This window comes from Akebia trifoliata, chromosome 12 (assembly GCF_017979445.1).
Source record: "Akebia trifoliata isolate Shusen 1 chromosome 12, ASM1797944v1, whole genome shotgun sequence".
Classification (NCBI taxonomy): Eukaryota; Viridiplantae; Streptophyta; class Magnoliopsida; order Ranunculales; family Lardizabalaceae; genus Akebia; species Akebia trifoliata.
In genome coordinates this window covers 27,316,875-27,333,150 of record NC_141386.1, presented here as the reverse complement: position 1 = coordinate 27,333,150, position 16,276 = coordinate 27,316,875, and the positions used below count along the sequence as shown (strand labels likewise).

General features: G+C 37.3%; 2 protein-coding genes across 2 annotated transcripts; both read right to left on the bottom strand.

Moving 5' to 3' along the window:
• Positions 1–1,465: 1,465 nt before the first annotated feature.
• Positions 1,466–7,221, bottom strand: LOC147389232 (DEAD-box protein abstrakt). Its single transcript, XM_086418038.1, has 2 exons — positions 5,851–7,221; positions 1,466–2,572 (listed from the first exon to the last, which is right to left on the bottom strand). The coding sequence occupies exons 1-2, from the start codon at positions 6,786–6,788 to the stop codon at positions 1,708–1,710; spliced, it is 1,803 nt and encodes a 600-aa protein (XP_086274164.1). The 5' UTR covers positions 6,789–7,221; the 3' UTR covers positions 1,466–1,707.
• A 1,881-nt stretch (positions 7,222–9,102) lies between these two features.
• On the bottom strand, positions 9,103–14,207 carry LOC147389231 (S-adenosyl-L-methionine-dependent methyltransferases superfamily protein). The gene is made up of 6 exons (XM_086419281.1): positions 13,486–14,207; positions 12,107–12,317; positions 11,729–12,026; positions 10,392–10,778; positions 10,110–10,187; positions 9,103–9,690 (listed from the first exon to the last, which is right to left on the bottom strand). Exons 1-6 carry the CDS (start codon positions 14,146–14,148, stop codon positions 9,492–9,494), a joined length of 1,836 nt encoding a protein of 611 aa, XP_086275407.1. The 5' UTR covers positions 14,149–14,207; the 3' UTR covers positions 9,103–9,491.
• Between the last annotated feature and the right edge of the window lie 2,069 nt (positions 14,208–16,276).

Here is a 16,276-nt window from a genome sequence, read left to right as displayed (position 1 = left end):
TGGCTGTAATTGTCATCCATCCTCCATCATGGCCAGATTATATTGGCAATGTGGCCTTTATTTATTCTCTAACCCTTGTTTCAACAATCCCCATAACAACAAAACCATGCTTCCTCACAAACAATCTAACCTCCTGCTGCTTCAGAGGGTCGTTCAGCCCTCTCGTATTCCAAGCTGCTATATTCATTTAGAAAGGGTAAGGGTGCCCCAATCCATCTTGCCCTTCCTCTTTTCCTGGCTGCCTCCTAGAGTAGGCTCCTTCTGGATTTTGTGGGGTTATGCTTGATCTGGTCCAAGCTAGGGAGCTTCCTCTCATCTCTCATGTCCACTTCATCCGCCCTTAGGTTGTCATAGTCCTTGGTGCCCCATTTGCTTATCTCCACACTTCTGTTGTCATGCTCCTCATTTAACACTTGGAATCTGTTAGAAGTTCGGGTGTTGTTTCCTTGCACATTAGCTTTTGCTACTGGTTCTTGTTGATCTATGTCCCTTGCCTTTGGTGTCTCCTTCCCCTTCTAAGTGTTGGCTTGTGGTTCCCTGGTGGTCTTGGAGGTCTTCGTTGGCCCTACTGGGCTCCCCTTTTTCTGTCTCAATCCTTCCCTCTTGGTCACCATCCCACTCCATTCCAGCTTGATCACCCAGTTGAGTAGTGGCCTTCTCCTTAGTTCCAAGAGATGTAACATGTGTTACTTGAGAGTCTCGAGCAGCGTGACTGTCTGTGGGGGGAATGGTAGCCTTCTGTGGATGCTTCCCTGTATGCCCGTTCCTCCCACCCACATCCTGCCACCCCTGGTTGTTCCCTTCCCTATGGCCTTCTGTTTCCTCCTTGTGTCTTCCTCCCTCCTCATTTGTCTTATTTGTGCCAGGGTGGGTTCCTCGGGGCAGCTAAGTTCAGAGTGCCCAAAGGTGTAACAGATTGAGCATCCCATCCGAGGTGCAGCCAGTCGTACTCAATCTCCAGCTCTGCCATTTTACCCTCCTTCACACTTAGTTTGAGACTCTTAGGTGGATCACCTTCTGCTTCTATCTCAACACAAATCCTAGCATAGTTCTTTATAAGCTGTCCTTCTGTTAAACTATACATAAACAGAGGCTTTCCAATCCTACTCGCAATGAAACTGATTGTGTCTAGGTTCCAAACTGGCTCGGGAGATTGTAGATCTTAAGCCATACAGGTATAGCCGAAGACTCAAGTTAGCTAATTCAATACTTAGCACCCATTCCTTCATCCCCAACATCCTACCGGAGATGAACCACGGCCCCTGCCACCTCTGAATACTCAAACCAACCTTTGGCTGGCCAATAACAACTTCTGTATAGGCTAGGGAAACAGCCCCGCAGGCAAGTGGCCCTTATTTTTCCTCAGAATTATCGTGACATGAACAAATTACAGTATGAGGAAGCTCAAGCATAATCTGCGTTTGACACTAATAGCAAAAATAAAACAAGACAAAAAAGCAAAAGCTGAGAAATTAAAAGAGATTGATCATTCTGTAATTTTATGTATCAGAGTGACATTTTCCATTGAATCACATAATAATATAGTATGCATATATGAAACAAATTTGCTAACAGTGTTTGTCACAGATTAATCTACAACACTACCATCTCATACGGATTTAAATTCCAATTAAGAGATTGCCATCTCATTTGCACAAAACAGTGTAAACAAAGAAGCTATAGATAAGAAAACAAAAAAAAGATAGATCATATTTCCCCTCGATAACCTCCCGACCCAAAATAGTCTCTTCTTGAACTGGCAATCGCCATACTCTTCTGGTGCTCCAGCTTGGGGCAGTCACGGATACGATGCCCAAGACCACCACAATAAGCACAACCCTTCACCCCACTTGCATTAGTGATGTCATCCACATCATCCATCGGATCATTGAGTTCCGCAAGTACAGGAGGGATCCTCTGCTTTGCCTCTTGCAAGAGATGCTTCAGATCAAGAAGTGTGGTCTCACTTTGGTTTTTATTTATAAAAGTTGTCGCAATTCCCGTTTTCCCACACCTTCCAGTTCGTCCAATTCTATGGACGTAGTTCTCAATTTCTGCAGGCATGTCATAGTTGATAACATGTTGAATATCAGGAAAATCAAGCCCTTTTGAGGCAACGTCGGTTGCGACCAAGACATCCTTTTTCCCTGCTTTGAATGATGAAATGGCATATTCTCTCTCTTCTTGATCCTTCCCTCCATGTATGGCCACTGCTTCTACTCCTTTCAGCAGAAGATATTCGTGGATATCATCCACATCAGCTTTGTTCTCACAGAATATGAGGACAGGAGGTGGAGTCTTCTGTAGGCACTCGAGAAGGTAGACGATCTTCGCTTCTTGCTTCACATACTCAACTTCTTGTATAACATCTAGATTAGCAGCTCCAGCCCGTCCCACATTGACAGTCACAGGTTTTACTAAAGCACTTCTTGCAAAGTTCTGGATCTTTGTCGGCATTGTGGCAGAGAATAGAAGAGTTTGTCTCTGAGCTTTAAAATGGTCAAAGACTTCCCTAATATCATCCTCAAAGCCCAGATCAACAAGCCTATCTGCTTCATCTAGTGTCAAGTAGCTGCAAAAGAAAGGTGTTAATAAAAGAGAGATTGAACCATGTTCAAAGAAAAGGGTCTCCATTCTCAAACATTATCCTGGTAAGGAGAGAATCCGTTTATGAGATTGAATATAGTCAGACAAGGTCAATGTAATACGAGTGACATTAGTAGGTAAAAGACTTTGCAGGCCTTTAGTTCAAGGAATGTAACAATATAATCAGTAATATAAAATCATGAGTGAAGCAGCTGTTTATAAATGAGGTATGCATGCCATTGTGAAATTAGAATACTTGAAAGCAAGTACTTGTATGATGTCCACATCTCTGGACATTAAATGCATGAAGGATGGTGTGTGACAGACATGGTGCAAGACAAGCATAAGTAACAACAAAGCAGACAAGGATCCACGAGGTTTGATGTCCACATCTCCGGACATTAAATACATGAAGGATGGTGTGTGACAGACATGGGCCAAGACAAGCATAAGTAGCAACAAAGCAGACGAGGATCCATGATGTTGCCAACATCGTGAGGGCATGGGTTACTGTGAGAATATAGGGTCAAGCTAAGATTAGGCTTTAAAGGTAATGTGGGATCCAGTGGTAGATACGGTAGGAAGGAGACTTGCACTTTGGAGCAAGGTTATCAAAGGTGCCAAGTGGATCCTAGCAGGTACACCCCCTATACTCTTGGCAGAGCTTCCTTTTTTTTTTTTTTTGAAGCAACAATCAATTAATGTTTCAAATTCAATGCTATAGTTAAGGTCATTCAAAATAAAAGTAAAAATAAAGTGAGAAGGAAAAGAAAAAAAATAGCAAAAAATAATGATAAATATGCCCTCCTTCAAATGAATAACTGGGCTAAATAAAATGGATCATTAGAAAATCTAAACTAATCACTAGAAAAGCTGTCTTTCCTCTCATCTTAGCCGCATGTTTGATGGAGAGCCCAAAAAAGGATTACTAGCCTCAAATAACATGTGAGGTACATCAACAAATGAATAAATTCTCGTATGGGTGTTGTTTGTGGAAAGGTATTATGAAGGTGGGGTCAGAGTTCAGGAAGTGGGTGAGATTTAGAGTGGGAAAGGGGGATTGAGGTAAGATTTTGGGAGGACTGGTGGTGTGGGGATGAGCGCTTTGTGTTCATTTTCCTCGCATTTATAATCTTTCTTTGAAAAAAGGATTGCCCTATGCTGCTTTTTTGAATCTTGAGGGAAGCGAGCCTGCCTAAGACCTGAGTTTTAGGAGGGATTTCAACAATTGGGAACTTCAAGATCTAACGACTCAGCTTGATCATACTTAGTGGGAGACTACGGAAGATGATGCAAGGGTGTGGATTCGAACTAAAGGTTTAATTTTTTTTGTTAGTTCGTTCGCCAATGGGATGATCACTCCTACCAATCTTTCCTTACAACTCCCCTTCAAATTCATTTGGGGTTCGAAGACACCCTCAAAAGTGTGGTTCTTCATTTGGTTAGCTACCCTTGACAAGTTACCCACCCTCGATCATTTAATCAATCGAGGATTTGTGACTCTTGTTATCTCTGCAATTGGAATGGTGAAAGTGTGGACCACATTTTGATGCATTGCCAATCATCTTATTCCATTTGGTCCCACTTCTTCGGTCTTTTCAAAGTTTTCAATGTGTTCACAAATTCGATGTTATCCTTATTCCAAAGTTGGGATTGCTCTGTTCATGGGGAGAAAGAAAACAATTTTTGGAGGTTTCTTCCTTTCGCTATAACTTGGGGATTATGGTTGGAAAGGAATAGGAGAATCTTTAAAGGGGTGACTTCTTCGGTTCATGATTTGGTTTTGAGTGTCTAGGGTTTGATGTATTTTTGGTGCAAGTTATGTCCAGAGTTTAAGGATGTATTTTTTGAAGACTTCGTCTTTAGATGGAACTCTTTTTGTAACTTTTAGCTTTTCTTGGGGTTGGTCATCTCAGCCGCTTGTTATATTAGCTTTTCTCTTCTCTTAATAAATTTATAATTATCAAACAAAAAATCAACGAATGGAAGGATACTCTCATGGATTTTCAAGAAACATGCATCACTAGAAAACCAGCATTGCTCCTAAGAAATAAGTATTGAATCTAGGAAGCCCAGGTTTTTCCTCTCATTTCAGCTGTATGTTTCATGTTTCTTCTTCTTTTTATTCTTAGAGGAAAAGGTTCTCAAGGGGATGAGAAAAGGTGCCATTCTTTTCTTTGTTAGGCTCAGTTCAGAAAGGTTAGGGCATAATGCCCTCACCTAGAATTTTGGTGAATCTTCAACATACCCACTATCAAATATTTTAGACATACCCTTTCACTTTTTGGTGAATATTTAGCATTATACCCCCTAGATTTTAAACTGAAGACATACCCCCCTAGACCAAGGTATTGTATGAGAGACTACCAAAAACTAATTGAAATACCCCTTTTTAAATCCCGTACAAGTACGTGATGCCCAGGCAACTGGATGGTGAAGGAGTTGAATCAGTGCCTAGGCCCCTTGACAACAGAGCTTTGGAAGATTAAGCAGTAGAAAAAGTTATAAGACTTGCACTTTGGAAAACTATGTACTTGTGAGAATGTGATAAAGCAATTTTTATTACACATTTGTTGTCTAACAGTCTAATTTTTATCATCAGTCCCAAAGATTTGGGGTCAGCTAAATGAATCATGTTCCTCCATTAAATTGTCTAGAATCATGTCTTACACTACACTATAAAGTGTGTTCAGATCAACTTTCAACAACTCAATCTACATTCTTTTGGGTCTTCCAATTCACTTTATTAGAATCTTCATCTTGCATATTTATAACTGAGTGACACAAGTGAATACAATGCCTACCAAGAGAAGTAGGTTAAACCAACCAGAAGACTGAAAAGAAGTCTTCCCATGTCATTGAATCAATAGATACTCATGAATCTCTCTAAAAGTAAACCCTAAGGGACACCAAGGCTAACAGTACTAGCAAAGTGGACTTCGTTCATGAATTTGGAAACGCTCCACATCTAAAGCTAACCAAGTGGATGGTCATAAACAATACAAAGGTAGAACTTAAGGAAAAGTTCATTGTCTGCTAGGAGAATGATGCAGCTAAAACCCAATAGTGGAGTTGAGAATTTAAATGGTTGAGAAAATAGACTGAACACTTCAAGAGTAAGTAGCTTTATAATGAACACTATTCCCCAATAAAACTAAGAACAGAGAATACTAAAGACTACTAATATGGGCATCTCAGAATTAAAAAAAAAAAATGCAACAAATGATATAAAGCATAAAAAATTGTAGAATTTAGAGGTAATACCTGCAATTGTCAAGATTCATCTTCTTCTTTGCGAGCATATCCTTCAACCTCCCAGGCGTGGCAACAACAATATGCACACCTTTCTTCACAATCTCCAATTGCGACCGCATATCGATACCACCAATGCAAAGCAAAGGCCTCAACTCCGGATATCCAGATTCCTTCAAAGGGATCAAAAACTCCTCAACAACTTCATAAGTCTGCCTCGCAAGCTCTCTAGATGGGCAAATTACTAAACCAAATGGCCCTTCACCTGGAACAATTGGCATCCTAATTTCTTCCTGCAATGCCATCATAATCAACGGCAACACGAAAACCAATGTCTTCCCCGAACCCGTAAATGCAATTCCAATCATGTCCCGCCCCGACAAAATCACTGGAAGCCCTTGAACTTGAATGGGTGTTGGTTGAACAATCCCTTTAGCTTTCAATTTCTTCAAAATTAGGTCTGGTAATCTCATGTCCTTGAAATTCTTGATTGGTGGTGGGACATATTCACCATCTACAAGTATGTGCCATTGTTTCCTAATGGATTCGCATTCTTTCAAAGACATCCGTCGAATCGGTAATGGAGGTTTCCATCCAGTCTTTAATGGATCACTGTATGTAATTCCCTTAGCTAGCTCGCGGACAGACATTAGGGTTTTGCGATCCGATAGGTGTTCGATCATTTCTTTCTCTTGCTGGACGATTTGCTCGGCGGGAGTGACTTCGGGTAGATCACGCTTCAACTGAGATGCCTTAACGAGGAGACTGGGCTTCACTTCGGCATGTTTCGAGCTTTCGAGATCGTCTTCGAGTGCTGAAGATTTTCCCTTTCGTTGAAGTATTTTGTGGGCTTCCATTGCTCTTCGCTTCTTCACGGGAATGTACTCGACGTAGTCGTCTTCTTCTTCTTCTTCCATGGTTGATGGTTTTACGGGATTCGAGATATCCATGATTGTGTAGAACAAATTGGGGGTTTTTTTAGGGTTTAGTGGAGACAAAAGACAGTAGATTAACTCAAATTATGAGAATATCAGAACGAATTGAATCAAGAACTGGAGTAGATCAAAATTCGTAGAGATACTTCAAAACCCTAACCGAAGGGAAATTAGGAGGAGAGAGTGGAATCGAGAGACAGGTAGCTCCGACAGAGAAGAAAACCCTTGTTTTTCCTCCTTCGATGGATTCTTCGCCACCAACAAGTAAAATATTTCTAAAAATAAATCGAGAAATCTCCACAAAGATCTCAGTGATGATGATGATGATGGAGATGGAGATGATGAACAAGGCCGTGGTTCTTCGAGGCAATCCTTTACGCTGTGTTTGGATTGAGAGAAATGGAGAGAAGAGAAGAGAAGAGAAAATAAAAGACTCTCTCCCTTTCTCTTGTTTGGATTGTTAAGTGGGGGAGAGAAGAGAAAAGAATCGGGGAGAGAAAAAAAAAAGGTGAGAAATAAGTTTTTTTTTTCTCTTCAAAAGTGGAGGGATGAGGAGAGAAATCATTTTTAAATATATTATAATTCCAACTTTACCTCTAAATCTCTTTTAAAATATTTTAAAATTTTAAAGTTGTCTCAAGTACTCTCTTGTCAATCCAAATATTCTTGGAGAGAAATTAAGTATTTCTTCTCTTCTCTTCCATTCTCTTAATGAATTTCTATTTTCTACGAAGTATGGAAGGTCGAAAATTCAAATCCGATTCTAATTTGAATTTGAAATATCGGATATTATAAATAAAAATTTGATTCAGATAATTTTATATATTCAAATCTTTGTCAAATACGAATTTGGATATTAATATTTCGAATTCGATAATATCCGATTCAAAATAATATATAATAGATATTTTTATTTTTTATATATAAATAATATATTTTATTTTTTATTTATATAAATAATATAATATATAATAAAACTTAGTCTTCTTCAATACGTCTCATCTAGGTTATTTGTTTTAATAATGAAAAATCAGTTGCATAAGGAAAATTTGTGTATTTTTTTATTATAAATTATTTGAATTCTATTCAGATTTCACAAATTATACGATACAATAATCGGATATTATCCGAAAGGATAATTGAATTCAAATTTGGACTGAGTTTTAAAACATCCATCAAATTTAAATTTGAATTCAGATGTTGTTGTATCTGAACTGATAAGTTTGCAACAAACCTTGAGATGTAAAACAAGAAATCCTCAGCTATGTTCACACTGCCATGTCAGCTCAACATCGTAGTCAGTTGAGCATTTTTCTTTGAGAGCTACTATTGGCACCCCAAATTTTACTTATTAAGCCCTTGAGAATTGAGATATGATGGATGTTTTTTTTCTCTCTTGAGATAGGAGGCTCATGCACTCAAGAGTCGAGACAATCAATTATTCTTGCACACTCGAGATTGCTACTTTGAGAAGCAAAGCTCTTGGACGTTATCTAGATTTTTGTTAGGGAGGATTACTAAAGATATCCTAACTTTTTCATCATAACTTAATAGTTCAGTTTAGTAAATTTTTTAGAGTTACTTAAAAGACCCTGACGGAGGGATTTATTTCTAAATAGTATTTTGTGTAGTAGCTTGATAAGACATTTAATAAACTTTATATGCCTTAATGTCCCTCATTATTGGCGAACTCACCGCTTTTTTATTTATTGTCAAGTTCACCACTAGATTCATGCTGCGGTGACACAGGATTTACTGTGATTCTCACAATTTTGACGTGGACATGCATACAGAATCGTAGATGAATTTTACTTGTATCACAAGGAAACACATTTATAGTTATGTGCACATCCCACGTCAGACTTGTGAGAATCACTATATATACTTTGTGTCATTTCAGTATTTTCTTTTTATTTATTGTCGAACTCAACACTTTTTTATTTAGGTTTATACTTCATAATCTCTCTCCTTCTCTCTTTTTCTTACAACTTATTATTCTTTTAACTTGGTGGCCCTTGTACTAACTTGATCGTCAGAGTGTAGATACCATACCGGTGTCCCAGCTCGTTGCAGAAGACGATACTTAACCTTTCACATGAGAAGAAGATTTGAACTGAATCATTTCACCAGAGAAGAAGAACTGGACCAATCAGATTCACTTGAGAAAAATGATAGATCAAACCATTCTGCAATACGTATATCGAGGAGTGGATAAACAAACAAAAAAACATTCACCCACGTTCTCCTTAAACTTTCCTGGATAACCTTGGTCAAAGGAAAGAATATGGACAAGTCATTTACTACTACATCTTATTTGGACAACTCAAGCTGAATCAGTTAAATGTGGATGAATCAATAGTAGGTAGTTCAAAAATACCACAAACGTCAATTTACGGACTGTGCAAATCACAAGGTCCGGTCCATAACAGATGTAATCCAAATTGGGCAGGAACCCAAGACACAAATGATACATTCAATCTGCACTGCAACAAAAGGTGGCAGAAAAGCAAAGGAAGAAGAAGTGGCGACCGATTTCCATCAAAGATTTATGCTTGGGAACATATATTGCGTAGGCTGGGCTATGCTATGGTATGGATTCAAAGCTTTCTTGGATCTTACTTCATAAGCTGAAACTGGTCTTGCCCGGTATTATATAGTTATCAACAATTCATTGTTCACATCTAGGTGGCGGAACACGTCATTGCTTGCATGGTTCATCTATTCAGAATTGTCGACAATGAATAATTTTTCAGGATGGGAATGCCCACGCTCACTATGTTGGATCTTGCCATTCCATCTCATCTTGGCAGCAATTCCCTTTATTTTTACAATAGCGTCAATGTGGTCTCTTATTATAATGGTCCCTTTGGGACGAAGAATACGATGCATCTCAAAAAGAATGTCGAGAATGTCACACCTGCAATAGAGATCACACAACGATGAATTTGGAGTAACTCGGTATACAATTAAAAAGGAGTTGATTTACCGAGTCGATTAAAAAACTTAGGGAATCAATTCAAAAACTCAGCTAATAGGAATGAAACGCGACCAAGTTGCATGTTTTATTTATTGTTTCTTTTTCTTTTTTTGGAAAAATAGAACATAAGCATGATTTTAAATGTAAAAATGTTAAGACAGCTATCCCGAACCTAATCCAATTATAATTGATGGTAGTCACATCCTAATTGTCAAATTCAGATCTACAATATATATGCTGGGACACAACTAAATATTGATAAGGAGCAACTCATGCATTTTATTACAATGTACCATCCTCTATTAAAAGCTGAGGATTATATGATTTCTTAGGAAAAGAGAACAAACTAGAAAGCTTACTTGCCCATGTACATGCTGAATATCCCATCTGCATGTATCAAATCATACGTGCGAGGGTATGTTGAGAAGGCCTCACACCTGCAAGTAAACATTGTTATAATGTCAATCCCATTACATTCAAACAAAAAACAACAAATAAGAAAAAAAATCAGCATTGGATTGCAAAAAAGTTTAAATTGGTTGAACCATGTGTCAACTTTAATGTGATAGGCTGGACCCCAATCTAACCTTCCATTAAAGAGGAAAAACCCAAAAAAAAAAAAAAATTCTAGTAAGACTAACCAGTTCATGTAAGTTCCAATGAGCCCACGGTCGTAGATGAAACCAAGAGTATTGTTTGCATCAAAAGGAACCACATTCATAACCCAAACTGGGTACTTGAACAGTGCAGCTGCGAAACCACCTAAGCCCGCATTCATGTCCATAATGTTTCTATATTTACCCGTGGAAAGAGATTCGAGAATTTTCCTGTAGTGAGAAACTCTCCTATTCCATAGTTGATTATCTTGATAAAAAGCTTTAACACTAATTTCTTTATTGATCCCACTTCTAATCCTTGGTGGAGCAGCATTCAACCTTTTAGGCCATTTCTCGAGAGCACCTCCAGATGTATCTTTCATATCTCTTACTTTCGGTAGAGGAGTAATGCATGGCACCATTTTCTTGTACCTGTATGAGAGCTTCTATCGGAGTAAATTAACAAGGTAGAAGAAACATGAGAACTTAAATTGCAGATGATGGAAATACATATATTCCCAATTAACTGAATAATTCTACTTTCCTCTACCATACATTTGACACTTTGATATCAACAAGATCCCATATCTTGAAAATAAACTACATTTGATGATCCTCGCCATCCAATCAATTGCATTCTATAGGGTAATCCAAGAAAGAAAAAGAGAAATGGTGCATCCTCGCCATCCAATCAATTGCATTCTATGGGGTAATCCAAGAAAGAAAAAGAGAAATGGTGTGGAAGAAAAGTCGTTTATTAAGTAGCTAGGATCAGCCAATTGGGTTTAACTCCTCAGTCGGGTAGACATCAGAGGATTATGATTATATGATATATAAATAGTATCATGTCACCTCTCTTGAAGAAAGGGCACCACAATGCAGTCTCAAAAATAGAATGAACTTAAGATTTGAAGGCAGAAAGCTTAAGGTTCAGAAAACTAAATTAATAAAGATGAACCCTCAAATCAGTTAAATAAGAATTGGGCAATATATATAGACTATTGTAACTAATTCAGTTTCTTCTCAGTTTGTATGAAAAAAGGTGGACAATATTGATTGACAGATTATATTGCACACCAACTTTTACTAAGAGTACCCCACTAATATCATATAAATTGGGGTGCTCTTAGTAAAGAGTTGGTGTGGCAATAGAATATCTCTATTTGATTCTTCCAAAGCAACCATGAAGCTTGAGCACGGAATTTTCCATACAACATATTACATGACTTTTTGGAAAAAAGAACAGAAACTTAAGATTCTTCATGTTGACAAATGTTCACAGAAGTATTTTGAAGAACACTCAGAAGTTCTGTTCAGACACATTGATAGAGGAAAAGATGAAACAAAAGCTATTTTGGGAGAATGGGTTGAGTAACACTCACCAACCCGCATCAGGATCGGCTTCATCACAGAAACGGGGATATTTCCATGTCTTTGATTTTTGGATGCACTGAACATGATTACTTGGCTTTCTCCATACTGCAATCGGGCCCCGCTCTGCTATCTTCTTCCAGCACAGTCGCCTTGCAAGATCTTCCAAAGTGTCTTGTTCTTCTTTCAAGTCCTTAGCTTCTCTCTGCCATCCCTTGTAGCCGCTTTTCCAACTGATGGGTGGCCCAGACAAGACCCAATAGCCACCAGGACGTAAAACCCGATCAATTTCCATCAGATACAGTCCATCTAGTCATCGGTTAACATAAACCATAAATCAGAATTCTCTTTATGCCACACATTGTAATATAGAATTCAGGTTTGAGTACCATAATTAGTCCATGGAACTAGGCAGCGTGAACAGTGAGCCATATCGAAGGATCTTGATGGGTATGGTAGCCTATAAATGCTTAGTACTCCAAGCATGGCTGGTAGTCCCCGTTCCAATGCAAATTGTACTTGAGCCATGTGTATGTCTCTTGGTGCAATTGACATAGTCAAGATGTTAATGTCCAATAGAGAGGCACCGAAACTAGCAACCTGAAGAAGTAAAATTAAGAACCAACCATTAAGATTCCCTAACAAAGAGAAAAGCACAAGAGCATAAGTTAAATCGACTTTCATCAATTGGATCCTCAAAGAACCACAAACTTGAATCGAGCAAAGATAGTAGTTAACCTCCGCAAAGAAACAAGAGAGTAAATCATCTAATAGCCTTCATATTTATCCATCTCCATGATCATTAGAGAATGAAGAAAACACGAGAGATTCTACTGCCACACCAACTTTTTAAAAATGATCAAAAAAGAATTGAGTTGTTAGATAGTCCAGTGTTTTAGTAACTTGATGGACTGTCCAATGTTTTAAATGGAGGCAAAATTGCTAAGGAATTAAAAGCAAGATTAAAACGCTGGACAGTCCAGCGTTTTAATCATCCTCAGGGCATTTTTGGTAAAACAATGTAATTTAACACATTAAAACGTTGGACAGTCCAACGAGTTACTAAAACACTGGACTGTCCAGTGACTTAATTCATTTTTGGTAATTTTTGAAAAAATAGTTGCTTTTTCATAAATATTAAAATATTTTACCCTAACTTTTAACTCAAATATCCAATTGGGAAGCCGTTAAATGAGTTGGAAAGATTGTTATAAGACTAGGCATATACTTAATGACTTTAATAGATGTTATGATGGTTTTGAATGTCAAAACTAAGTTGGAAGTATTGGTATACTAGAAGTGAAGAAAATTATGTATATTTAAGCAACTATTAAAAAAAAAAAAAAAAACTTTTTAGTATATTAGATAAATGGTTAGGATTTGTTTATTAGGTATTAACTTAGGTTTAGTGTTTTGTTTACTATAAATAAATGTTATGCGAGCATATAAGGAAAGACCTTCGATTACTGAATATGATTGGCCCTTAGAGTTTCTTTAGTTCCTTTGTGAACTTTTCAATTTGCTTAAAATAGCACCCTATAGGAGGTTTCCCTATGTCCCTAAGAAATCTCGGCTTCAATGGAGATTGAAGTTTTATCTCTTACTCCATCCTACATTAAGCAATAAAAATGACAAAATTGAGATAAAAACACTAACATAAACAGATACTATTTAACAGCTAGTTTTCATTCTTACTCATGTGATGAACAATAAAACACAATTAATAAAACAAGAGAAATAAAATGCAGGAACTTTCACATTGACTCACCCCACAGCCCACATCAAGAACTGTCCTCACATTCCCCGACTTCAACGGTACGGCCCATCTGATCAGATCGATGTAGTCCTTCGCACCCTTTGGAAAAGACGTCCCACCACCAGGAAAAACCAAACGATCGCCTTCCAACCGAACCCAATTCTGAGATTTCTTGTAAATAGTCAGCTTCTTATAAGGTACATTGTTAAACCAAGCAAATTTTCTACTCTCTGGCCACTGAAACGGTGTCCGGTACCCAACCGGCCTAGGAACCAAACATCGAGTCACATTTTCCTTCTCCGGGCAACGCCGCTCTAGGTGGAACTTCTTTGCAGCATCAAATTGATAGTCTTTCGATGGGTCTTGACATGGGCAGTAATCTGTGAAGTTCTTAGCACAGAATTGGAAGAATTGAAGATGAACAGAGGGGTCTGGAGGTAGAGAAATTCTGTGGTGGGGTTCAAAATTTAGGGTTGATGAAGGGGTTGTTGTGTGGGTTGAGAGGTTGAGTTGAGGACAATCAGGGTCTTGGAAATGGGATTGAGAGATTGAATTTGAGTTGTTGTAAGAGCCCAAAATGTAGGTTATAGAGCAAAGGAGGGTGATGAGCAACACCCTTACTAGGGTTTTGCTTAGAGGGTTTGGAGTGGGAGATTGGTGTGTTGGTTTTGCCATTTTGTTTCACTTTCATTGATGGGTGTGAGTTGCAGGATTTAGTAGGATTTTTTTTTTTTTTTTTTGACTTTTGGGATAAAAAATCATGAATGCGTGCTCACAGTTATCATGTGCTTGGTGGGGATCACATCTGAGGAGTGATCTCAGCCGTTGAATTAGAATTTTGTGAAATTGTTTTAAAATAATAAATGGCGGGTAATGATTGATGTTTTGTTCCAATATTAGGTGTCATTTTAAAGTGGTTATTTCAATTGGGCCTAGCAAAACCCACTCCAAAGTCCAAACCGAAGTAATCTAATTGTATTGGGCTACCAGCCATTTTGGATCGGTGTTTTATTAAATGGGCCAAATCGATAGTTCGATGAGGTTTGATCAATTTTGTAACATAATCAATTTGGTGAGTGAATAATCGGTTTTCGTGATTGAATAGATGGGCTGATTGGGTTGGACCAAATTTTATGACACTATTGGTTTGGTGAGTGAATTTGGTTTTTGTGAATGTTATTTTCCTTTGACAATAAATGTAGGCAATTTAAGGAAAAAAATAAGGAAATGTCCTCAACTATATATCTAATTATCCATAAATACCACATATTATTGACAAATTGTTCTCAAAGTATATACACTAAGTCATAGCTTTGTTAATAACACTTGTAACGATTTCAGAATAAACAAAAATACTTGTAATTATTTGAAAATTTACCCTAAAAAATAATATATATAATTTGAATTTTTAATAAATTTAAATCAATCCAACCAAATTGAACTCATATCCGACCAATTTGATAAATTTTCAATTCAAACATCGATTTAGTTTTAAGAATATTGTTTCTCACCTATTTGTGGAGAGGTGTAGAGAGAGAGAGAGTATTTTATCAGTTGCCTTTGAGACTAGGATGACTTGCTCAAACTCAAGTCAGCTATATTTCAAACAAGTTTTTCAACCATAGAAATCGGTCTGTTCACCTTCTAATGAGAAGGTTTTGACAAAGACCTTACGTCCGATGGCATTCGTGTTAGGTCATACCCATTGAATGCATTTGTTCCATTTTTTTTTTTTTTCAACATTATCATGTTAAGAGATCTTGCTAACTTGTCCCTAAGGGCACATGTTAAAGTACAATAAATACACATTGAATATTGGATTTTGTACTGAAAATGCCCTTAAATTTTATTTATTTTATCAAAATGCCTTCATATTCCAATTCCCAAAGTGTATTTATTGCACTTTAACGTGTGCCCTAAGGACACATCATGTTAATATTAGTTGGTGTCGTTAGAAAACAGAGTAAATTATATTTTTGGAAAGTGATTTCATTTTAATCAGAGATTTTCTTTCAACATAATAACAGCATATATAGAGAAAAAAAATTACGCAAAACAAAGTCATGTCTTTGCTCGAAAATGGATGTATAGACAGATTCACGACATATATCCGTTATGTTGCCCCCTGGTTGTGAAGACTTAAAAAATATACATGTTAATATTGCTTGGTGTTGGATAGAATACTGAATTGAAGTATTCCATCACAAGAATAATCTTCCCACAAATGCATAAACATTACATTTCTAGTGGTTATCACATTTTTAAAATTTCAAGCATATATCCAATTTTGCTATACATATCGCAAAAAATGTTGTTGTAGTCATTTTTGGTATTTGAACTTGGTTCTACTTTATTTCTTAGTTTTAAATGGATTTTCAATTATCGATATGCATAGGTTTTTTGTTTTTCTTGTTGGATTTATTTAAAAAAAATGAGATTTCAAGAATTTGAAATACTATCTTGGGTTTTTGACTCCAATGTCATTTGGTAGACCCTCGAGTTGACAACGCTTGATATATATATATATATATTTATGTGAAGTTTGATTTTGGTAGGAAACTTTGAAAATTTTAAATTAAAGGAAAACTTTATGCTTGATGTTTTTATTTTTATGATGGGGGTGTCTGAGCTTATATCCAACTAGGGGGACTGGAGGAGGCAAGGCATATGAGTCCCTCCCCTAGGCATATGCAATGCCCGCATGTCACACGCACGGGTTAAGTGAGGGTGCACCCTTGTGAGTGGCCCCAAGGAAATACTACTCGTATTGGGTATCAACTCACAAAAAAAAAAAAAAAAGAGT

Excerpts from the sequence above, each read along its gene's own strand:
- LOC147389231 (XM_086419281.1), bottom strand. The coding sequence starts at position 14,148 with ATGGCAAAACCAACACACCAATCTCCCACTCCAAACCCTCTAAGCAAA. Across the intron at positions 10,779-11,728 it reads GCCGATCCTGATGCGGGTTG|GTACAAGAAAATGGTGCCAT; the intron begins GTGAGTGTTACT and ends GCTCTCATACAG. Across the intron at positions 10,188-10,391 it reads ATTGGAACTTACATGAACTG|GTGTGAGGCCTTCTCAACAT; the intron begins GTTAGTCTTACT and ends GTTTACTTGCAG.
- LOC147389232 (XM_086418038.1), bottom strand. The coding sequence starts at position 6,788 with ATGGATATCTCGAATCCCGTAAAACCATCAACCATGGAAGAAGAAGAA. Across the intron at positions 2,573-5,850 it reads ATGAATCTTGACAATTGCAG|CTACTTGACACTAGATGAAG; the intron begins GTATTACCTCTA and ends TTTCTTTTGCAG.